Source organism: Canis aureus, chromosome 28 (assembly GCF_053574225.1).
Source record: "Canis aureus isolate CA01 chromosome 28, VMU_Caureus_v.1.0, whole genome shotgun sequence".
Lineage (NCBI taxonomy): Eukaryota > Metazoa > Chordata > Mammalia > Carnivora > Canidae > Canis > Canis aureus.
In genome coordinates this window covers 12,553,571-12,579,694 of record NC_135638.1, presented here as the reverse complement: position 1 = coordinate 12,579,694, position 26,124 = coordinate 12,553,571, and the positions used below count along the sequence as shown (strand labels likewise).

The 26,124-nt window shown below is 35.2% G+C and overlaps 1 protein-coding gene across 17 annotated transcripts in view; it reads left to right on the top strand.

Moving 5' to 3' along the window:
- LOC144300414 (zinc finger protein 385C-like) overlaps positions 1-26,124 on the top strand; it is a 453,807-nt gene that overhangs the window by 63,861 nt on the left and 363,822 nt on the right. For 16 of the 17 annotated variants that reach the window (XR_013367033.1, XR_013367031.1, XR_013367034.1 and 13 more), the window contains 3 exons: positions 12,355-12,404; positions 24,515-24,575; positions 24,885-24,972. Coding sequence is in view for 7 of the 17 variants with exons in the window: in XM_077876426.1 (XP_077732552.1) it covers positions 12,383-12,404; positions 24,515-24,575; positions 24,885-24,972 (171 nt within the window). In the remaining 10 variants the exon portion in view is untranslated. Of the gene's footprint in view, positions 1-887; positions 1,047-1,560; positions 1,689-4,489; positions 4,653-12,354; positions 12,405-24,514; positions 24,576-24,884; positions 24,973-26,124 lie in introns of all 17 variants that reach the window. The other variant, XM_077876423.1, reaches the window with a different exon arrangement.

Below are 26,124 nucleotides of genomic sequence, written 5' to 3'. Positions count from 1 at the left end.
TTAGATATGCGGCTTCTAAGGAAGTAATTAAGGTTGAATGAGGTCAAAGTGGTGGGATCCTCATTGAACTGGATTAGTGTTTTTATAAGAAGAGACAATGGAGAACTCTGTTGGCATCCACACACTGAGGAAAGATCATGTGAAAATCCAGAAAGAGGGAAGCCAGGTACAGGTCAGGAAGAGACCTCTCAGCAGGAACTGAGTCTGTAGGTACCAATGATCATGGAATTCTAGCTTCCAGAACTGTGAGAAAATAAATTAATGTTGTTTAAGCCACTCAGTCTGTAGTGTTTGTTAATAGCAGTCCTAGAAGGCTAATACATGCTGATATAGTTACAATCCTTGTGGACATTTTCTAGGGAGCCAAGGCTAGTAAATTTATAGATTATAGGTTTGTTTACCATAGGTGTATTTGAAAACCAGGTACATTCTGATAAAAGCATATGGAAGAAAAGGAATCTCCTGCCAGCAAAAACCGTTTAGCATATTTACAAGGAGATTATGAGAAGGAACACATGCTTGCTTTCTTTTCTAGGAGTGTCCATAACCAAAATCCCTTCACAGATAAAGGATATAAATGAATTAAAGATCTGTTGCTTATATAATTCTTATTTCACTGTTCACATGCTTCTCTTATTCTATTTAAGGTATGTTTGTTATCAGACCTATAAAATAACACTTTTTAAAATATATAGTGTGCTTATTATATGAAAACATTCCATTTCATAAAATGTTTAACTTTGATGAACATCTCAAGTATTTAACAGAAATTGCTGTAATATATTTTATATTTGAGCTATATTTGATTAATTGTTAAAACATATTTACTCTCTTCCTCTCCTCTTCATGGGCTCAGCATATTTCCTCCTCTTTGATTTTTGGTTTAGCCCTATGACTTGCTTTAGTAATAGGATGGACAGAAGTAACAGCCAATTCTCAGCCCAGGCCCAAAGTAGCCGTCAATATTTTTGCTTGCTCTCTGGAGGTTCTCTTATCAACCTGGAAGGAATACAGCCAAACTAGCACTCTGGATTCAGGAAAGGAGGGTAAGACATGTAAAGCAGAACCAAACTTCTGTAGCTAACCAAATCCAGCCCACATCAGACAAAGAGACCCTCAGATGCATGAGTAAGCCTATTCTTAATCAGTGGAGCTACTCAGATAAACTCAACCTAGACCAGTAAATAGAAGGATGAGCATAAATTATTGTTGTTTCAAGTGACCGAATTTTAGAATGGTTTGTTATAGAGTATTTTGTAGTAGTAGGTACAACATATATGCCTATATGAGGGGTATATCTTCAGAACTAGAAATGTTCAGACAATGACTATTTTCCTCATTCAGTACATTACAGATTTCATTCTTTACTGATATTTTTGATATATATTTCATGGTAAAATATAGTGTAAGTCAGTATGTGTCTCCATTTATAATTTCTACATTTAGAAATGTATCCAAGCATGACATCTGAAAACATTAATCTTAGTAGTCTACTTTTACTTTATTTGTTAATTGCATCCATCTATATAAGCTATAGATATGAATGTCTTATTTTTACAGAGACACAAAGTTCAAGATTATGTAGTCCACTGCTTAGAATACTGAAGTCAAATACATGAGTTTTGTCTCTGCTGAACACTCTCTTTATAGAAGAATTCTAGGTGTATACCTTCCTAAAAAGATTTTGGGTATGTTCTGTGTGCTCCTTTATTGCTATATGAAGCTTCAGGATTCTCTACAGTAAGTCACAAAACTTACATTCTGCAAGTTAAAATTATTTATGATGTTTCTTGCCAGTGTTAAAGTAGGAAAAACATTTCCTGAGGGTACTTCAGAAGTAGACTACACTTGTTTTAACTTTTTACTTTACCCAAGAAAATATCTATCTTCTCAGATTGTTGATGTACATGGTAGTGTACATAATAAGAAATATAGTTGTATTTTAGATACTTACCAAAGAGTAAAATCTGGATCCTGAGAGCTGCTCAATAGCTATAAAAATCATATTGAAAACAACTTTATTTGCTTAAGCATAGCTGATCCACCTACTTCTCTAGACATTCTAAGTACATGTCAAGAGCTTCAGAGAGTTTCCTACCCAGCTCCCTGTTACTGAATTTTTTGGTGAGTTGTCATCATCTTATAGTAAGATTTTAGAAGAAACTTCTCTGTGAAGGTCATTGTACTTATTTTGAGTTGTTGATATTGTTTAGTATATAATAAAGAATTTTCTCCTTGGAATCTCATAGTACATATTTTTTTTCAATCCTACTTGTGCAACCATATTTTCTTGTCTCAAATTTTCAAATTTTAAATTCATTTGGGATTGTATGACACTTGTATTTTTGAAAGCCACTCTGAGACTTACAATTATATAGCAAAGTGTAAAATATGGATATAAATAAAAAACTGGTTGAAGTGTGACAAAGTGAGACAAACATCAGGATGTCCTTTCTATATCACATTAAATTATGAGATGGAGATGGATTCTTCCATACATATTTCATTCCTCTGCATAGCTGTTAATTTAACTACCTGCTTGTTTTGGCATTAGGTTAACAAGAACAAATGCGTAGAACTGCTCTCTGGTTTTTCTTTTCCTCTGGAATATAAAGGAGAAAGTATGGCCCAGAGAACATTTGCAGAATGATATTCATAAAATCTGTCAAGCCTCACCACTGATTCATGACATCCCGTGGCCCTTAAGACACAAAAAATTACATAATGCACCCAGATTTTTATTGGGTAGCAAAAGAGGAAACATTTTGCACAGAGCCATCACTCTTCCACAGTAATTCAAATGATTGCCTTATTTTGTTAGACTCATATCAAGAGGCCTCATGTCAGTATTTCCAAATCATGCAGATTATTAGGCACATATCCCTCATAAGCCTTAAACAGGCAGCAATTAAAAGTTTAAAAAGTAAAAAATACATAAATGTTTTTAATTATCTATAAATCTATAAATGTGAATTAATTATTTTTGGATATACTCTAAAATGTTCCATTTTTCTCTGTATAGAAATCTTTATGTAATTTGAACTATATATATTTTAAGATTTTGAGGTCATTCTTTGGCTCAAACTAACCTGCCTGAATTAGCTAAGTACATATTTTTTTTTTTAAAGAAACGAAAGAAAAAAAAATACAGTTGTTAAGGAACATTTGTTTTGGAATGCACACACATATAAGAGTTGTTTTTAAGGCATGCCTAAACATTATTCAAATTCTGTGGTATTTATATTTTTGCTTTTAGATACTGCATGGCATTTGTCTTTAGAGTGGATTTTTACTTCACTTTGCTTTTTAAACCCTAAGTAAGTTATTATATTACTAAATTAGCACAGTGCACTCTTTTTATTATGAAATTATCAAGTTAGAATAAATCAGGCAAGATTCAGCCTTGCAGAATAGGTCATAACATCAAATGTTTAGTATGGATGTCATCCCATTGGTCTGAAGAGGAAATGCTGCTCAGTGCAAGTTGATCCCACTGTGTGTTTGCAAGAGTGGTTGGGGTAGAATAATTAGAAAGATTACTGAGTGTGAAGAGCCTAGGACCAATGGTATCATGGGACAGTATTCTAAATTATCAAAATGTTGACATTCAAAAAGCAAAGATATGGAAATAGAACTGTTGTAATTTCCAGTTTGAAACTTCGATTTAACAATGTTTTAATGTTCTATATTTCCAGAAAAATAGTTGAAGAATTAAGACTATTTGTTTGCTTCTTAGCCTACAGCTTTCAATAGAAGCATTGCTTCCCCAGAGCAGTCTTCCTTGAAAACCACATCATCCTCCCAGTCTAGATCAGGTTTTGTTTTATTAATTTATTTTTAAAAGATTTTATTTATTCATTTGAGACAGAGAGATACAGAGATAGAGAAGGAGAAGAGAAAAAGAGAGCGCATGAGCAGGGCAGAGGCAGAGGGAAAGGAAGAAGCAGACTCCCTGCTAGGCACGAGGAGCTTGAGCCCAGGACCCAGTGATCATGACCTGAGCTGAAGGCAGAAGATACTTAACTGTCTGAGCCACCCCGGCTCCTCAGGTTTCATTTATTTTTTACTGTACTTTCAAAGAACCATGTTCCTTCCCCTTGTTGTAATTATATACTCATTTGTATATTTATTTGATTATTTGATTGTAAGTCCTTTTCTAAAGGTTTTATCACCAGAATCTGCAAAATGTAGGGACTGAATAAATGATATTTAACTTTATGAATGATGAAGAATGATTATTGCTGAATTCAGAGGTTAATCTTTTTTCTATCAGAACATTATTTTTTTTCTTCAGAATTCTGGGCTGATGGTAGATACACGAGTGTTTCTTATTTTAAGACACATGTTAATATGTATTTTCTTTCATAGGTATAGTATATACTACATTTTAGAAAGAAGTTTTCTATTATTAAAATGGCTGGCAAAGGTATTGGAACTTACCTTCTGTTGTGAGACAGTTCTGTTTTATCTGAATGTCTTCTGTGCTCAGGGCACTGACAAGTTTTGTCAGTTGTGTTTGAAATGCAGACAAATACATTCTTGGAATTTGAGAAAAGATACTTATCCGAACAAACAACAACCAAAAGGCAATAATGGAGAGAAGAAAGAAATAATGGAGTAGAAGAAATAAAATGGAAGTGAGAAATAACATGGTAGATACGGACCCAAATATATCTGTAATTAAATTGAATGTGAATAGAATAAATGTTCCATGTGAAAGTATAAAAATGTATACTGTATAAAGATATGAATTCCAATTAAATACTGCTTAAAAGATAATATCTAAAATAGCAGAAGTGAGAGAATTGAAAGTATAAAGGTGAAAAATAAGGGCACCTGGGTGGCTCTTGGTTAAGTATCTAATCATGGTTTCAGGCTCCTAGAATCTACCCCCACATCACGTTCCCTATCCCTCTGCGCTTCTCCACTGGGCATCCTGTCTTGCTATTTCTTTGTCGCTCAAATAAATAAATAAAATATTTAAAAAATAAGGTGAAAATAATATAGTGCAATCTGGTGTGGCTACATTAATATGACCTAAAATAGATTTAAAAGAAAAATCATTACTAGACTTAAAGAAGGTCATGTTGTGAGGAGAAAAAATTTAAATAATGAGAAGTATTTAAAATTTTTTTTTGTATTTAAAACAATTTTAACTTATGGATCTTACAACAGATTCAAAAAAATTTATTTTTAATAAATTTATTTTTTATTGGTGTTCAATTTACCAACATACAGAATAACACCCAGTGCTCATCCCATCAAGTGCCCCCCTCAGTGCCCGTCACCCATTACCCCCAGCCCCCGCCCTCCTCCCCTTTCACCACCCCTAGTTCGTTTCCCAGAGTTAGGAGACTTTATGTTCTGTCTCCCTTTCTGATATTTCCCACACATTTCTTCTCCCTTCCCTTATATTCCCTTTCACTATTATTTATATTCCCCAAATGAATGAGAACATATAAAGTTTGTCCTTCTGCGATTGACTTACTTCACTCAGCATAATACCCTCCAGTTCCATCCACGTTGAAGCAAATGGTGGGTATTTGTCATTTCTAATGGCTGAGGAATATTCCATTGTATACATAGACCACATCTTCTTTATCCATTCATCTTTCGATGGACACCGAGGCTCCTTCCACAGTTTGGCTATTGTGGACATTGCTGCTAGAAACATCGGGGTACAGGTGTCCCGGCGTTTCATTGCATCTGTATCTTTCGGGAAAATCCCCAACATTACAATTCCTGGGTCGTAGGGCAGGTCTATTTTTAACTCCTTGAGGAACCTCCACACAGTTTTCCAGAGTGGCTACACCAGTTCACATTCCCACCAACAGTGCAAGAGGGTTCCCTTTTCTCCGCATCCTCTCCAACATTTGTGGTTTCCTGCCTTGTTAATGTTCCCCATTCTCACTGGTGTGAGGTGGTATTTCATTGTGGTTTTGATTTGTATTTCCCTGATGGCAAGTGATGCAGAGCATTTTCTCATATGCATGTTGGCCATGTCTATGTCTTCCTCTGTGAGATTTCTCTTCATGTCTTTTGCCCATTTCATGATTGGATTGTTTGTTTCTTTGGTGTTGAGTTTAAGAAGTTCTTTATAGATCTTGGAAACTAGCCCTTTATCTGATAGGTCATTTGCAAATATCTTCTCCCATTCTGTAGGTTGTCTTTGAGTTTTGTTGACTGTATCCTTTGCTGTGCAAAAGCTTCTTATCTTGATGAAGTCCCAATAGTTCATTTTTGCTTTTGTTTCTTTTGCCTTCGTGGATGTATCTTGCAAGAAGTTACTGTGGCCGAGTTCAAAAAGGGTGTTGCCTGTGTTCTCCTCTAGGATTTTGATGGACTCTTGCCTCACATTTAGATCTTTCATCCATTTTGAGTTTATCTTTGTGTATGGTGAACGAGAGTGGTCTAGTTTCATTCTTCTGCATGTGGATGTCCAATTTTCCCAGCACCATTTATTGAAGAGACTGTCTTTCTTCCAATGGATAGTCTTTCCTCCTTTATCGAATATTAGTTGCCCATAAAGTTCAGGGTCCACTTCTGGATTCTCTATTCTGTTCCACTGATCTATGTGTCTGTTTTTGTGCCAGTACCACACTGTCTTGATGACCACAGCTTTGTAGTACAACCTGAAATCTGGCATTGTGATGCCCCCAGATATGGTTTTCTGTTTTAAAATTCCCCTGGCTATTCGGGGTCTTTTCTGATTCCACACAAATCTTAAAATAACTTGTTCTAACTCTCTGAAGAAAGTCCATGGTATTTTGATAGGGATTGCATTAAACGTGTGTATTGCCCTGGGTAACATTGACATTTTCACAATATTAATTCTGCCAATCCATGAGCATGGAATATTTTTCCATCTCTTTGTGTCTTCCTCAATTTCTTTCAGAAGTGTTCTATAGTTTTTAGGGTATAGATCCTTTACCTCTTTGGTGAGGTTTATTCCTAGGTATCTTATGCTTTTGGGTGCAATTGTAAATGGGATTGACTCCTTAATTTCTCTTTCTTCAGTCTCATTGCTAGTGTATAGAAATGCCACTGACTTCTGGGCATTGATTTTGTATCCTGCCACGCTACCAAATTGCTGTATGAGTTCTAGCAACCTGTTCAGGTTTTCTATTTCTTCCTGTTCCAGTTTTGGTAGTTTCTGGCTTTCCAGGAATGCGTCCATTTCTTCTAGATTGCCTAATTTATTGGCGTATAGCTGTTCATAATATGTTTTTAAAATCGTTTGTATTTCCTTGGTGTTGGTAGTGATCTCTCCTTTCTCATTCATGATTTTATTAATTTGAGTCTTCTCTCTCTTCTTTTTAATAAGGCTGGCTAATGGTTTATCTGTCTTATCAATTCTTTCAAAGAACCAACCCCTGGTTCTGTTGATCTGTTCCACAGTTCTTCTGGTCTCACTTTCGTTGAGTTCTGCTCGAATCTTTATTAACTCTCTTCTTCTGCTGGGTGTAGGATCTATTTGCTGTTTTTTCTCTAGCTCCTGTATGTGTAAGGTTAGCTTTTGTATTTGAGTTCTTTCCAGTTTTTGAATGGATGCTTGTATTGCGATGTATTTCCCCCTTAGGACTGCTTTTGCTGCATCCCAAAGATTTTGAATGATTGTATCTTCATTCTCATTAGTTTCCATGAATCTTTTAAATTCTTCCTTAATTTCCTGGTTGACCCTTTCATCGTTTAGCAGGATGGTCCTTAACCTCCACATGTTTGAGGTCCTTCCAAACTTCTTGTTGTGATTTAGTTCTAATTTCTTATGGTCTGAGAATATGCAGGGGACAATCCCAATCTTTTGGTATCGGTTCAGACCCTATTTGTGACCCAGTATGTGGTCCATTCTGGAGAAAGTTCCATGTGCACTTGAGAAGAATGTGTATTCAGTTGAGTTTGGATGTAAAGTTCTGTAGCTATCTGTGAAATCCATCTGGCCCAGTGTATCATTGAAAGCTCTCGTTTCTTTGGAGATGTTGTGCTTAGAAGACCTATCGAGTATAGAAAGAGCTAGATTGAAGTCACCAAGTATAAGTGTATTATTATCTAAGTATTTCTTCACTTTGGTTATTGATTGATTGATATATTTGGCAGCTGCCACATTCGGGGCATATATATTGAGGATTGTTAAGTCCTCTTGTTGGATAGATCCTTTAAGTATGAGATAGTGTCTCTCTTCATCTCTCACTACAGTCTTCGGGGTAAATTTTAGTTTATCTGATATAAGGATGGCTACCCCTGCTTTTGAGGACCATTTGAATGGTAAATGGTTCTCCAACCTTTTATTTTCAGGCTGTAGGTGTCCTTCTGTCTAAAATGAGTCTCTTGTAGACAGCAAATAGATGGGTCCTGCTTTTTTATCCAGTCTGAAACCCTGCGCCTTTTGATGGGGTCATTAAGCCCGTTCACGTTCAGAGTTACTATAGAAAGGTATGAGTTTAGTGTCATCATGATATCTATTCAGTCCTTGTTTTTGTGGATTGTTCCACTGAACTTCTTCTTAAAGGGAATTTTAAGAGTCCCCCTTAAAATTTCTTGCAGAGCTGGTTTGGAGGTCACATATTCTTTCAGTTCCTGCCTGTCTTGGAAGCTCTTTATCTCTCCTTCCATTTTGAATGAGAGCCTTGCTGGATAAAGTATTCTTGGTTGCATGTTCTTCTCATTTAGGACCCTGAATATATCCTGCCAGCCCTTTCTGGCCTGCCAGGTCTCTGTGGAGAGGTCTGCTGTTACCCTAATACTCCTCCCCATAAAAGTCAGGGATTTCTTGTCTCTTGCTGCTTTAAGGATCTTCTGTTTATCTTTGGAATTTGCAAGCTTAACTATTTGATGTCGAGGTGTTGAACGGTTTTTATTGATTTTTTGGGGGGGGGAGGGGAATCTCTCTATTTCCTGGATCTGAATGCCTGTTTCCCTTCCCAGATTAGGAAAGTTTTCAGTTAGGATTTGTTCAAATACATATTCTGGCCCTCTGTCCTTTTCGGCGCCCTTGGGAACCCCAATTAAACGTAGGTTTTTCTTTCTCAGGCTGTCGTTCATTTCCCTTAATCTATCTTCATGGTCTTTTGTCTCTTTCTTCTTCATTTTTCCCCTTTGCCATCAACTTGTCTTCTATGTCACTCACTCCTTCTTCTACCTCGTTAACCCTCGTCATTAGGAATTTTAGTTTGGATCGCATCTCATTCAATTGATTTTTAATTTCTGCCTGATTAGCTCTAAATTCTGCAGTCATGAAGTCTCTTGAGTCCTTTATGCTTTTTTCTAGAGCCACCAGTAGCTGTATAGTAGTGCTTCTGAATTGGCTTTCTGACATTGAATTGTACTCCAGATTTTGTAACTCTGTGGGAGAGAGGACTGTTTCTGGTTCTTTCTTTCGATGTAGGTTTTTCCTTCTAGTCATTTTGCTCAGTGCAGAGTGGCCAAAAACAAGTTGTATTGGGAAAAGGAGAAAATGAGAGAGAGAGAAGGAAAGAAAAGAGAAAAAGAAAAAAAAAAGGAAGAAAAAAAAAGAAGAAAAAGAGAAAGAAAAAGAAAGGAAAAAAGGGTGGGGGAAGCAAACAAATCAAAAAGCACACACACACACACACACACAAAACACGGGGGAGTATCTTCTGATTCTGTGTACTTTAAGTCCCTTGGCTTCCCCTGGAACTTGTCCGTCTAGCTGGTCTTTTGGGGGATGGGCCTGTTTGCTGATATTCAGGTGTTAGCACTTGGGGGAGCTGCTCTGCCCCCTCCCTGGTGCAGGGCTCAGTGGGGGTTGTTTACCCCGTGAGGCCCCTGGAGGAACAGCCCCAGTGGCCGCCGCCAGCTCTGCAGCCCTGGAATCAGCCCCCGCAGTAACTCCGGAGCTCTCCGTCTGCAGGGCCTGGAGGCTCCGGGGCGGGGCCGCTGATCTGCTCAGCTGGGGCAGGAGCGTCCTTGCTGTCCTGGGCCCTCCCGGCCTCTGCCTGTTCCAGGGGAGGCCGGGTCCTGGGCTGTGTCCCGGCGCCCTGGGCTCCCGGCCTGCGCTGTTGGATTCGCGCTCCCGCCCCGCAGCCCCCTCCGCGGAGCCGCCCCCGAGCCCCTCCGAGCTGCTCCCGCCCCGCAGCCCCCTCCACGGAGCCGCCCCCGAGCCCCTCTGAGCTGCTCCGGGTCCCGCCGTGCGCGCTGCAGCCCTTGGGGAGCTCGGCGCACTCTCCCGGGGCGCAGTTGCTCTGTTACTGTCCCGGGGAGCCCGAGGGCATCCCCGCCCTCCTGGGTCCTGCTCCACCTCCCCGCGAGCCCCTTTCCGCCCGGGAAGGTCGGTGCAGCTCCTGCGTCTCCGGGACGGGGCTCTCCTGTCCTGGGGACACCCGCCCCGCCTCAGCCCGGCTCCTCGCGGGCCCCTCCCCCTTGGAGGCCTTTTGTTTCTTTCTTTTTCCCCGTCTTCCTACCTTGATAGAAGCGCGAGCTCTTCTCACTGTAGCATTCCAGCTGGTCTCTCTTTAAATGTCAGGCCGAATTCATAGATTTTCAGGATGATTTGAAGGTTGGTTATTTAGGTAATTTGGTGGGGACAGGTGACTTGGGGACCCTCCTCTTCTGCCATCTAGCCCCTCCTCCAGCTTCAAAAAATTTGATTGAAGAAATAATATCTTGTAAAATGTGAATTGGAGTCATAGTATCTAAATGAAAATGCATTTTTCATATATAATAATTATACATTGAGACTTCCAGGTATTTTCAGAAGTTTATAATATATGTCATTAATCTTATTGGTAGAAAATATTGAAAATGCATACCTTTTTAAATGTCTATTGTTTATAGATGTCAACCACAAAATTATGTGATAAAGTTTGATTTAAATTATAAGCAAATTTGTCACACTGTTTTAGTTTGTAGTTTTCCTTTGCTATTGTTGAAATGACTGGTCATGTCTTACTGTGCTACTCTTAGGCTGAACTAATTCTTTCCATACTGAATCCGTTTTCGATTTGGTATGAATATTTTTTTTTCCCTTATTCACTGTGTGTGGTCAAATCTTAATTATTGTGTTGCATGGAAAAGCATTTGTTTATCTAATAATTGGAGTCAGTGAATTAAGTATTGTGTTAACAGATTGAAATTTAGATTTGGATATTTTAAAAAAAGTGCTTTGGTTTTGGCAATCTTTGTGATTTGAGTTGAGACCTCCCAGGACTATCGCAACTTATTCTAGAAAATGAAGGGACTAGAACAAAAGATTGCTTAAGTCAAGTCCTCGTTAAATAACCATAGTAATGATGATGCTAATGCTAACAATAATCATTATAACTACTTCTACTCTGAATTCTACATCTGTCCATTTTTTTATTTTATTTTATTTTATTTTATTTTATTTTATTTTATTTTATTTTATTTTATTTTATTTATTTTATTTATTTTATTTTAAATTCAGTTTGCCAGCACGTAGGATAAAATCCAGTTGTCATGACATCACGTGGCCTCCATAATGCCCGTCTACCCCTATTCTTAATGCTACTATACATTGTGTTCATTTATGTTTTAAAAATTATTGATTTATAAACATTTTGAACGTTTTCTATATACTATATCTTTACTAGTTACATACATTGAAAATATCTGATTCCTTTGGATAGACGGTTTCTTATGGGGAAAATTTGTTAAAAGAAACATTGATTTCAATATAATCAGTCTTATTATTATTTTATTTATTTTCTTTTAATTTTTAAGAATATTTATTTATTTATTTGAGAGAGAGTATGTGTGCTCCACTGGGAGAAGAGGTAGAGGGAGAGAATCTTCAGGTAGACTTCATACTTGAGTGAGGAGCCCAAAGCAGGGCTCTGTCTCAGGACCCATGAAATCATGACCTGAGCCAAAACGAAGAGTCAGCTGCCTAACCAACCAAGCCACCCAGGTGCCCCTATTGTTTTCTTTTAGAATTTGTGTTTTTGTGCCTTGTTAAAATAAACTATATGAGATTTCTATTTACTTATTACTTTATGAAATTTCTTTTCATTCAATATTTGTTCTTTAATGTAGTCTTATATTTTTTATAAAATATACTAGATATATTCCAGAGTTCTTGTAATTTAAGCTTCTTAGTAAATGAATCTTTTAAATTATGTGTTCTTTACTTTTTTCCCCCTTTATTGAAACTCCCATTGGTTTAGCATATTGATCTTGTTATCTGGCAATCTTGTTGAATCGTTATATTAATTCTATTGTCTGTGCATTATCATGCTTATTATATATAGAAGATAACATCATTTCTACATAATACTCTTTGTAATTGCTGTTAAATTTTTTTTTTATTACTGCATTGGATAAGACCTCATTATAGTGTTAAAAAATAGTCCCAATCAACACCTTTGTCTTTTTTTTAAATAGAAATATTTCTAACAAATCACTGTGAAGTATGAGGTTTTCTGAGGGTTTTGGTAAGTCCTAAGACCTCTTTCTACTATACCATACTGCCTTGAAAGATTATATCTTTAAATTTTTGAGAGAAGAAGGACTTAATCATTTATTGGAGAGAAGTCAGTAATGTCCTTTGGAAATATGAGGAAATATATGGATTTTCTCCATAGGAATAAAATGGACTTTTTATTTTAGAATAAAAAGAAGTACCTTGTATACAATTTTAGGGACTCATGAGTGTGTTAAATATTGACTCAAAGTTAAGATCCTCTGATCTAAAATAATTTTATTCACTAAAATACTGAAGAAACGTTTATTGACTACCCATTAAATGGCCATGACTAAAATACACTATGTGTATAGAAAAGAGCACACTGAAACCCATGTATGAAAAACTAATGCAGATGTTAAAATATAGTACATGAGACTTTTGAGGAGAATATATGAATTCTTAGTTACTTCTTTGTGTGTTTTAGTGAAAGTGCACAACCTAATTTCAAATACTATTTTGTCATAATGTAGAAGTTCTTGATATGAATGAACAGTAGGCTAGGCAGAGAATGAGTTCATGTAATAATAAATGATTATATTCTGTTTAGCCTCTTTGCTCCCATTAGTTATTTCTTTTCTAAATGGCACTATATTACATCATATTACATTGGTACATACTTAAAAGGCTTTATTTTGGTTCAGCCAACATATTGGCACTCAGCTTTTTTATTAGTAGTTTTGCAAAAATGTCTGCAGGTCATTTTGCTCAAAAGGAATAACAAATCCCTTCGGCTTTTTTGGAAGAAGCTTTGTCGGCCTTTGCCTTCTAAAACATCGTTGACAACTTGAAAATAAATAAATGGATAAAATGCTTTGGTTGAACTGATTGTAGTGATGGACAAGGTACCTTCTCAAGGGAAGTATGGCCGCAGGCCTGCTGCACTGAGCATGGGTTTAAAGTCTGGAACTTTATCTTACCTGCAGTGCTTGTTGCCTCTTGGCATGAGGAGCAGATGATTATTTTTTCTGGACCTCTCAGCTGCTTCTCAGGCCTCTTGCACATTTCACCAGTTTATATAAAGTCAGAGGAGGCATTCTGCCTGTGGCTGGATTAACCTTGCTTTTTCCTGGGTCTTTAAAAGGAAGATGTCAAATTGGTCAAAGCTTCTGTAGGTGTATTTCTATTCCATCAATCTTTGGGAATGGAATTGCTTACACCTGTCTCTAGAGAGGTTTCAGGAGAGAGTTTTCATTTCAAATGATTAATACATGTAGTGTCTTCCTCACTAACAACTAATACTAAAAATAGTACATAGAAACATCCCTTTTAACTAAGTTTACAGCAAGTTTTGAAGCAAAGCATAGTAACTAAATTTTCATATGGGTTTTTGACTGTCAGCTCATATTTAATTTTTATATGAGTAAGAAGCTAAAGGATTTGGGTAAAGAACAACTATTACTACAACATAATAAAAACGTCTGTTACTATAGAAACTTAGGGCAGCTTATCAATTGACTAATCCTCAGTATATGATCTTGGGTATATTTACATTATATATCAATCAGTTTCTTACATAGAGTTTGTAAAATTAACTGTCAGTTAATTAAATTAAAATGAAATCCATTCCATGGTGTAGTTCTGAGTTAATTCTTTGAGTTAATATTTAATATTTATATAAACTATTGGATCATTAGTTCATGCCCAGTCTTGAACTTGATCTAAGACTAAAAACCTTGATCTTTTATTTCATGAATATTTAATTGACTGAACTCTTTTCCTTTTACCTTGTGAGTGGGAGTGAAACATATTCTTTATTGCTAAAGTTATCCATGGTGCTTGGCGTCTTAATTTACTTTCTTAAAGTTTTAACCAAGGACCATTTCAAGTCCAATGAGCATACTTTATCACATTTTTTCAGATGATTACGTTTTCTCTTTGAAGTTTTTAAAATTTTTATGAAACTTGAGAATATTTCCCATCTAGTTTTAGCTTACTAAACATGACAATGAGGTCATACAGACATCATTCTTCTCAAATCATAGAAGAATGATATCTGAATGAATGTATCTTCTAAATATCAAGTAGAAATGGTCCAACATGAGTCATCTTCATTTTTCTAATTGATTAATAGTATATATGACTTATTTACAAGTAAGCATATTAGCATAAATTATATCTTGGAGGATATTTATTACAAATTACCTGTCATAACTACCCTTCTTTCCACCCCTCAAATGTCTCTTCATTAAGTGGTGAGATGGAGTGAGAAGCATCATGTTGAGTCTGATGCCTAATAGGAGAGTAAGAAGAGATGAATTTTTGCTGTATACTTCTGTATATGCTATATTTACCGTATGTAAATTGACCTGTTTTATAAAAAGTGGTATTGAAGTTATTGATTTCAAATTATCCATTATTAATACAATTTAATTATGATGCTGTGATTTTTTAGAAAGATCTTATTACTTTTCAAGCATTTTCTTTTTCTCATTTTATTCAAGTAGATGATGAGTAAATGATGTTCATATATATTTATTAACTAATATCAAGATGAAAGAATAGTTTTTCTGAAACCATCTGGCCATTTTTCAGTTACATTGCTGTTATGTATAGTTTAGTGTTTCACTGAAATTAAGTGAAATCATTGCCTGTATTTGGAACTTCATTTGTTTAAATCAGGTATTTCTTTACAATTTTTTAATCTTTTCTTTTTTTAATTTAAATTTAATTAGCCCACATATACTACATCATTAGTCTCAGATGTATTGTTCAGCAATTTATCGTTTGCATATAACACCCAATGCTCATCACATCATGTGCTCTCCTTAATGCCCATCACTCAATTACCCCATCCGCCCCACCCACCTTCCCCTTCAGTAACCCTCAGTTTGTTTCCTATAGTTAAGAGTCAGTCTCTCATGGTTTTTCTCCTTCTCTAATGACTTCCCATTCAGTTTTCCCTCCCTTCTCCTATGATCCTCTGGGCTGTTTCCTGTATTCTACATATGAGTGAAACCATATGATCATTGTCTTTATATATTGATTTACTTCACTCAGCGTAATACTTCTATCCATGTTGATGGAAATGGTAAGTATTCATCCTTTCTGATGGCAGAGTAATACTCCATTATATATGTATATGTATATACCACATCTTCTTTATCCATTCATCTATTGATGGACATCTGGGCTTTTTCCACAGTTTGGTTATTGTGGACTTTACTGTTACGAACATAGGGGTGAGGGTGCCTCTTCAGATCACTAATTTGTATCTTTGGGGTAATATGGAATAAGAAAAGATCCTGAATAGCCAGAGGAATGTTGAAAAAGAAAACCAAAACTGGTAGCATCACAATAACTGACTTCAAGCTGTATTGCACAGCTATAGTCATCAATACAGTATGGTACTAGCATAAAAAGAGACACATAGATCAATGGAACAGAATATAGAACACAGAAATGACCCTCAACTCTAGGTCAGCTAATCTTCGACAAAGCAGGAAAGAATATCCAATAGAAAAAGAATAGTCGCTTTACTAATTGGTGCTGGGAAAACTGGATTTCTTTTTTCTTTTTTAAATTTATTTATGATAATCACACAGAGAGAGAGAAGCAGAGACACAGGCAGAGGGAGAAGCAGGCTCCATGTACCGGGAGCCCGACGTGGGATTCAATCCCGGGTCTCCAGAATCACGCCCTGGGCCAAAGGCAGGCGCCAAACTGCTGCGCCACCCAGGGATCCCTGGATTTCTATATCATACTTAACATAGAGTTTATCCAGTAGTACAGAGGATCCAAAATTCTGGTCAGCAGCCTGAATCTAGCCTAGAGATGTCTTTCATTTGTCTCATGAGCTATTTAAAATTTTAAAAAGGGGAATTGGCATAAAAATATGGATTCCCAGCTTCTCTTGAAAAAGTAGGAATATTGGGTAACATTTTTTTGTCTCTTTGTGGAAATCACCAAATAGTGGTAAAGAATTGCTGCCTCCTTGATATAAGATATTGTTTTCAGTAATGCAATCCTTTTTGTGTTTCTGACACTGAGACAGTGTCAGCTGCAGAACTAAGAACAAAATATAATGACACTGTATTACCAGGATTATTACAGGAGGCTTACTTTCCTCCTTCGTGTTATAAGCTTGACTACTACAGGCAGTTGATTTGTGATACATGATTCCATCTCTTACTCCTACTTTTGGGTTGTTTATATTGAGTTCTTATTTAAACTCATCATCTATACATCTCTTAAATGATGATGTTCCTGTCTGGAAAATAGATAGGATTGCCTTGTGAACATGCTCTTCATCCTACCAAAATATTTCTAAGAGACTTCTAACCTCAACTTTACAGTAAAAAAGTCTTACATTTATATCTGTAGACCATCTTTCTCTTTATTCCTTTGGTGTTAAGTCTTCTATATCTCACTCTGTTGTGCTTCTCCATTTGGGTACAGTGTAGATAGTTCTTATTAAGCTGAATTTTTCATACAGTTACCCAGATAGGATCTTCCTTCTGTATTTCTGAACCCAAACTATAGTAACATCATATGATGGTTACTAAAAAATAGAAACACTGAATTTTTATGTCTCTTACTCTTTTTCTCAATTCCTAAGAGCTAAAAAGTAACAGCGTATGTTCATTTGATCCTTGAATTGACCATTTTGACTTAAAAGATACTTATCACCTATGTATGTAGTAGAAACGTACAATGAATACAATTAAAATAAAATTATCCTCCCTTCCAGATGTTCCTAATCAGACCTATGAATAGAAACGTGCAACCTTATTTGATAATATGAAAAATGTTAGACTTATTCAGAGGCTGTCACAGGACTCAGAAGAATGCCATTGGGACATACTGAGGGAGACTGGTATGGGAAATACTGTTGCTGGTTCAGCAGAACTAGAATTAGCTGATGATGGATTTAGACAATGGGAATTCCATGTAAAGAGGATAACCTGAAGGATAGAAGGGATAGTAGATGTAGGAAAGTTTATAAGAAGCCTGGTTTGCTTGAGTATAAAGTGTAAGGTTAGGATGTGTGGTAAATAAGTTGGAGGAACAGGTAGGGATTGCATTATGAAAGGCCTTGAATAACATGTAATGAGCTTACACTATATTCTCAGAAGATCTGAAAAAAAAATTTGGGCAAAGGTGTAATGTAGTCAGGGGTACAGTTTAGTAAAAATGTCGTTGAATGTTTTTACTTGATATGAATGCTTAAATGGAAGGAGTCCAATTAGGGAGATAAAACAATAGTCATGAAAACAAAGTTGAGATAGTGAAATAAAGTGGTTACAACAAAGACATAAAAGATTTGATCTGACGAACAATTAGAAGTAAAATATTATTATATGTACATATATATTCACTATATCTTTGAGAAGTTATGATTGATTTTTTTTAGCTTTTGACATGCAAAAATACTATAAGCATTTTCAGTGTATTTATTTATTTGTTCATAAGAGACAACAGAGAGAGAGAGAGAGAGAGAGGCAGAGACATAGGAAGTTGGAAAAGCAGGCTCCCTGCAGGGAGCCTGATGTGGGATGATCCCAGATCCTGGGATCAGGCCGTGAGCTGAAGGAAGATGCTCAACCGCTGAGCCACCTAGGCATCCCATTCTCAGTGTATTTTTCTTCACACATCTACTGTTTTTATTAATAAAGATGTGCACACGTATATAAGAGCGAATGGAAGTCAGGCATGTCAGGCATTTCACCAAGGAGCAGAATCCTGCATCTTACATTTGAGAAACATACATTTTATTATTTAGTAAGTCATAGGGAAGAATAATTTTACTCTTTCATTTTTAAAAATTTTTATTTATTTATGATAGTCACACACACACAGAGAGAGAGAGAGAGAGAGAGAGAAAGAGAGAGAGAGGCAGAGACACAAGCAGAGGGAGAAGCAGGCTCCATGCACCGGGAGCCCGACGTGGGATTCGATCCTGGGTCTCCAGGATCACGCCCTGGGCCAGAGGCAGGTGCCAAACCGCTGCGCCACCCAGGGATCCCAATTTTACTCTTTCAGTTTACAAATAGCACTTACTTGTAAGAGAGTGATTCATAAGTCAGAAACGTTCCTAGCAATGACTGTTGCAATTCTTCAGCAATCAATAGACAAGCATATAGATTTGTCAAATGGAATGCTAAAGTACAATTTTAAATTGTGAGGTAGTGTTCTTATAAAGCCAATATGATAAATGGCTTTTTTTCATGAATTTTTAGAAGTTTTATACCTTTAATTAGTTTATTTTTTTCAAAATACCTTTTATTCTTTAAAAAAAGATTTTATTTATTTTTTCATGAGAGACACAGAGAGAGAAAGAGAGAGAGAGAGAGAGAGAGAGAGAGAGAGAGAGAGAGGCAGAGACACAGGCAGAGATAGAAGCAGGCTCCACACAGGGAGCCCAATGTGGGACTCGATCCCGGGTCTCCAGGATCACACCCCAGGCTGAGGATGGTGCTAAACCGCTAAGCCACCGGGGCTACCTCCTTTAATTAGTTTAATTCTCCCTCTCTAACATATGACATCTCTCTAGATTTGCTTTTATAACTTATATTTCACATGTTATACAATAAATCCACATTTGTTGCAAAACACTTTTGAAAATATGCATAAGATGAAGGAGCGAAAGTAAAATAATCTATAACCCCATTACCCAAAACCTATCCTGTTAAAATTAGGAATATACAATGCCATTCTTTGTAGTACACATATATATGTATGTGTATATATATGGGGGTGCAAACAGAGAGATAGAAAAAGGAGAGGACACATTTATTATCTATAATTTTCTTTTTTATAACTGTACTGCTTGACTATATTATGATTTATTTATAAAACTCCACATTTTTTGTTGAATAGCTGTTTTTACTATTTTATTGTTGTCAGTAGTGCCCCAATATATAATCCTGTAGCTAATACTTTGGCTACATTTGTGATTATTTCCCTAGGATTAATTTCTAGTGTAAATTATAATCATAAGTCAAAACATCTTTTAACCTTTTTAAATATATTTTGATGTGTATTGCCAAATACATCTGTTGATGCATATTTCCAAATTGCTCTCCTGGAAAATTGTACTGTCACCAGCAGCAAACAAGACTATTGTTTTCCACAAACACTTCAAATTTTGATATTAGCATAGGAAATATTTTCAAAACATTTAAGCTAGCATTGATTTAAGTAAACAAGAAGTTAAGCATTTATGTTTATTCAGTATTTAAAATTTTCCTAATAATATCCTTATACATCTTTATACATTCATTTTTTTTTACCAGGGTTTTTGTCTGTTCTTTATAGATTTATATAAAGTCTTTAAAAAGATACTGACTTTTTATCCATTATATTTTATACAATTTTCTCTAGACAATTATTTGCCTTTCATATTATGTTAACTATTTTATGACTTAGGAAAAAATACATACATAGTCACACATAATAATAATTTCTCTTTCTATTTGTTTATTTACTTAGTGTATTTTCCCCTTGCTGAAAAGTTTTGCATCTAATTATCTTCTTTTAGATCTTTAAAAATATTTTGTTTTGCATCAACATTGTTCATTGATCTGCATTTTACTTTTGTGCTAGCATAAATTGAGGATTGAAATTAATATATTTTTTGAGTAATCTTCCCATTTTTGTAATAGGAAATGGTATATTTGTCAAAATTTCCAAGTTAAATATTCCAAGGTCTATTTTTGAGTTTTAAAATTAGCTTTATAGGTTAAAATAATAGCTTACATATTCCTTTTCATATCCTGCTCTGTGGCATTGTATTGTCTTTTATATTTAATCACTTAGGGATGCCTGGGTGGCTCAGTGAGTTAAGTGTCTGCCTTCAGCCCACATCTTGATCTCCGGGTCTTGAGATTGAGGCCCACGTTGGGTTCCCTGCTCAAAGGGTGTAGTCTGCTCCCCCCCTTCCATGTGCTCTTTTTTTCTCTCTCAAATAGATAAAATCTTAAAAAAAAAAACACTGAAATACTAATAGGAAAAATCTCAAAGAGATTATATATACTCCCATGTAATAGAAGAGTCAAAATATAGACATACCATTAATTATTCATCAGTGGGCATTAATAGATAAAGAAAATGTGGTATATAACAATGGAATATTATTCAGCCCTAAAAAAAGAAAAAAAAAAAAAGAAGGGAATCCTGTCATTGCCAGGAACATAGGTAAACCTAGAGGACATTCTACCCAGTGAAATAGACCTTTTCAGAAGGATAGATACTGCATGATACAATTTATATAAGGAATCTAAAATGGTTGAATTCAGAACCAGAGAATAGAATGGTGGTTGCCAGAGGATAGTGGGAGGAGGATACAGGAAGCTAATAGTCAAAGAGCAGCACTAAGTTTCAATTATATAAGACCTAGAGGTCTTACATAAATACAGGACTGTATTTGTAATTAATGATACTGTATTGTATGCTTAAAGTTTGCTAAGGAAATAGATCTTATATTAAGTGTTCTTATAAAAAATAAGTACAGAGAGTGGTAGGAAACTTTTGGAGGTGCTGGATATGTTTATGGCATAGATTGTGGCGATGGTTTCATGGGTATATGCTTATAATTCATCAAGTCGTATATATTAAATATGTACAGTGTTTTATATATCAGTCATACTTCAGTAAAGTGGTTGTAAAAAAAAGAAAGTCTTTCAAACTTATTATTGGATAAGGGCACAGCTGTGTTAGTAAGTGACCAAAGGAGGGCAAAGAAAATGAAATATTCAAATAATTGAGATTAATAGACAATAAGCTGGAAAAGTTAGGCTCGTTGGCCCCGTGTTTCCACTAAGCTTCATACTGCAGATTATTTACTTTAAAAAATTTCAAATCAATACTGTAATTTCTTCTACTTTGTGTGTCACTCTCCCTCTTACTCTCTCTTTCGTTGCTCTCACAAGATTTTCTCATTTGAAGGCTCCAAAGATCAGCTCTGATAAGCTATATTGCCTTGGTGTCTTTTCTTGTCACTTTTGACACTGATTGACCCTATCTAGCTCAGGGAAGTGGTAATACACTGCTTTAGTCTTACTCTTTTCATTGCTTCTTTTGTGACAAAAGAAAAGATTATGACCCTCTCGATAAAAGTTTGAACTAGTGTCTGTGTGGGCAAAATACACAAACTAGCAGAAAATGTCTTTTCACACATATTCATATTTTTCCTCTTCCTTAAGGGTCATATGATTAAATGCATGAATTTTATTCTCCCGCACAAAGCAGCATCACTGTTGTTAGTACTCATTGTGTCCTCAGAGATATTTATATATGAATTCCCAGGAAATTTCATCTGGCTCGTATGACTAAAGGAATTGATAAAAATGGGCTGTTGCTTCTTAATACTAATAACCTTAGAGTATCAGAGGAATTTAAGAACATATAAAGAATAATTCTAATAGGACACTTAATTGCCTTAGGGCATCTTGCAGTAAGCTGTTTGTTTTTGATTCACATGCCTTTAGAATTCTTTTTATTAATCAATTGCCAAAATTGAGAGAGGCATCAAAGTAAAGTAGATTTAGGGAGTCTGTTGGTTGAGGGGAGAGGCACAATAGACAACCATTATCATGGTAGTTTCAGTACTGTTTGGTTTGCCTTCCTGTCTTTTCCAGTCTTTTGTTTTCTCCTCTTTGTTGCATTAGGTCTTTGCCTTTGTGGGTGACTCACTGCTCTCCAAGACTCTAAGTCATTGGAATGGACTGTTTCTCTGAAATTCAGTTATTAGCGGGCTGCATGATTCCTGATTGACCTGCTTATTAAGAACAGTGTCATGGTTTTACATTGGGCATCCTTTCCCTCATTAACTGAGTCACTTCACTTTTACTGTGAACATGTTCCAAAAATCTTCAATTATTCTCTTCCAAGCATGCGCACACATGCATGCTCTCACACACATGCAATGACTCCTATTCAACTTAGACTTTTATTTTGTACTTTCCCTTCAGTGATATCTATGAATTTATATTTCTTTCTTTTTTGTTTTAAAAGGATAAAGCTGAACTCTCCTTTTCAGAATTATTCACTGTATGTAATTTGAATTCTTTTGATATTTTTAAATTAAATTGGTTTGAAGAGTATAAGAAGTGGAATAAATGTTAACCAGCTCCATCTGTGCATAAAGATGAATGAATATATTAAATTTTAGGAAAAAAAATTATCACTATACCTAAGACCTGAGAATAATAATCAAAAGGAGAATTATCTTTAGTTCATTTGAAAAAAAAAGAAAGAATTCACCCCAAACCTAGAGTTACTTCTGTCATTTAAGTTAAAGATTGATAAGTTTTAAAACCTGAAAATATTAATACCATTAAATTCTTTTTTTTAATATGTTATCCTTTTTTTTAAAAATATTTTATTTTTATTCATGAGAGACACAGGGAGAGAGGCTGAGACAGAGGTAGAGGGAGAAGCAGGCTTCCTGCAGGGAGCCCGATGTGGGACTTTATTCCTGAACTCTGGGATCACACCTGGAACCTCAGGCAGGTGCTCAACCACTGAGCTACCCAGACTTTCCTAATACCATTCAGTTCTTATCAAAATAAGAACATAGAACAGTTCTTCCTTTGACATTTTTTTCTGACAGAATTTGGATCTTCAAAGTTATATAGGACCCTTCCATTTGCATATTGATTTCAATTGTTTCTAAGATATCTTTGTTTTGTCAAAAGGTATATAATAATAATATTGACTTACTATCATGTCTTATTATTTATTTTAATTTTTCTCTTTTAAATACCATATCATCTTGACTAAATGTTTCATCTGTTTTGGTGTGTATAATGTAAAGGTTTTTTTTCCTAATAAATAATTAACATGGAGTTCTAGCTTACAGTAATTTTCTTCATCTGAAATGTGATGAACTGCTCTGCATTCTTCAGCTGAACACGTGAGGGCAAGGATATGTTGGTAGTTACCTCATTGTGAAAAATGTCCTTGACATAGGTGAATCAGCCTCTCTCTCTCTCTCTCTCAAAATCTCTCTCTCAAGATACCATATCTTGATTTAGTTTGTTGTTTTTTTTACATGGTACTTATAGCCTTCTCACATGGTATGTACTTTACTTATTTGCATTTATTTTTATTTCTACTTTTCCTGATATAATTTTCTGTGAGGCAAGGCACAATTAAGGAAAATGTTTAAACAATTTGTTACCTTGCAACCTAATTTATATTAATATTGTCATCAATAAAACGATAGAAATAGAAACAACTTTATAATATCAGAACAACTAAGAATGAGAGAGCAGATGGGAGAGAAAACCTTGCGTAAATTGATACAAAAGGCCACTCAAAATCAGCAAAACAAATTAGAGTAGGGAAATTACTTAGATGAATCAAGCTAGAAAAAAATTAATGGGAGGCAGAGAAACAGAAATTAGCTTGTCTTATAAAATATGTATTTAAGAAAAAAGATTATGTTGAGCATAATGTATTAGGCATATTCAACATGACTGCCTCACAATGTTCATAATTGTACTATATCCAACATTCCTAAACTAATTTGGTTAAGTAATGGAGCTCAAAGAAGTTACTTTTTCAAAAAAGTGCTCTATACAGTATCTAACTCTAGAAGAAACGATAGGAAGAGAGAAAAAGCACTTTACTGGTTGAACAATGTTTGATATATCCAAGAATAATTACACTGGACAAGTTAAAGGCAAAGAAGACTTTATTCATGAGTTTTGCAATAGCAGAGGGAGATTGAACTGAATTCTACTGAAGGAAAAAGTGGGAGAGTTTTTAAGCCTGCTTGGGTCCACTAAAAAAGTACTAACCCATGGTTGTTAGGCTCCTGCCCTCTCAGAGACTGGTTAATAGGGGCTCCATCTTCTTGAGGTTTGCATTTTTAGGGATTGGCTCCCAGGGCCTTGAGAAATATTGCTGGCTTGTAGGCAAAAGCCTAAGAAGTTTTACATCTCAAAGGAGCTGAAAAAGAATTTACAGTTTCTAAAATAAATATTCTAAGGAAAGGGAGGTCAGGGGCCTAGAGTCAGAAGGAAGCTTAGTTGAGAAGAATGATCTGGTCATCTTGGTCAGATAAAAGAAACTGCTCAGGTCTCTACAATGATCTCTCTTTCTTGCTGTTTTTTTTTTTTTTTTTTTTTCTTGTAGTAACAGTTTGCAATACAGAGCAAACCATTCTTTTGCTGTGGCTTATTAAAGAGATGAACAGGTAAGTGCCTGATTCCATTGTAAGAATTCTATTCAAGACAGTTTTACTTTTTCCTGGTATTCAGAGTTGTAAAAATGAACATGCCTGGTCTTTCTGCTCAAAACGTTAAAAATCTTGATATAATTCTGTAACGCAGTGTCTTACTAGTGTAGAAAACTACATTATTTATGGTAGAATTTTAAAATACTTACATGTATGTTATTTGTTAGATATCAACATTATGTTTGCCCTCTCTAAATAATTTGGAAATGTTAAAAATAGTCAACATAAGAACAGTATCCAAGGACTTTGTTTACCTTGTATTCACAGCTGGATATTAGGAATAACTCTGGACATACCTGTATCAAGTGAACAAAAGCAAACAAATACAGAAGTCTGTAACCCAATATATTCTCAAGTAGGTAAAATTTTCTGTTTAGCTATGTATAGATCCAGCTATTTATACAATTAGGTACTGCCTATATAAATAAGTATGCACATATAATACTCATGTAATCTATTCTGTTGTATTATTTAAGAAGGAAGAATATATTTGAATTTTTTTTGTTCTCTCCAAATAAGTTAGAAATATATTAGTATATAATTTAAAAATCAATATAGATCTCTACCATTAAAATGTTATTATGGTTACTATGTAAATTACTATTAAATTATGATTTTAATTAAGGCTATCTAATTATAATGGAAACACATAGATGCATATTATATTTCATACTTTTGCTTGTTTCTAGGAAGTTCAGAGAGTTAATGTTTAATCAGTCTTAGGGATTGATCTGTTTGCTTATTCTGTGCCATTAATTCTAAATAGCCAAGGAAAAACAAACCTCCCCCAAGAGGGTGAATTCGAATCTCTGTTCAGGAAATTTTTCTTCATATTACTGTATGAACTTAGAAAAATGTTGAGAAGACTATTTTTATTTTATTATCTGCAAGTCTAATAGTCTTATGTATATGGCTTTTATTGATTTATCTCACATTCTTTTCAGAAGAACAATTTATATTATATATGTATTCCAATAAGTATATATTTTTCCCTTGAAAAGTGCTATGTAGTTAAAAAAATAACATAATTTAAAAAAACGGGGCATGGTTATGTCCAACAAGTATATGTTGAGCACTATAACATGTAATGTGCTATTGATAGAAATATGAATGACCAGATTTTTTTTCCTCTGGTAAAACTTGGTTGGAGATGAATATTTGAAGGGATCATTTCAATACAGTGTTGTACATGAAAAATAGTATTTACAGAGATGTTAAAGCTAATGGACTTTGGAGCCAGACTAATTGAATTTGGATTCTCAGCTTTGTAACTGAGTAGCTGTGTGGTCTTCGGCAAATTAATTAACCTTTCTGTGTTTCTATTTCATTATACATAAAGGAATAATGATATTAACTACTTTATATGGTGGTTGCCTGGATTACATAATTAATGTAAATTACATGTTTAGCCTAGAGTCAGAATTATATTGTTAACCAAATATAATTTATCATTGTGATTAGTGGTGCCAGGATTAGTGAGAAAGTTTAGGGATGACTTCCTTGAAAG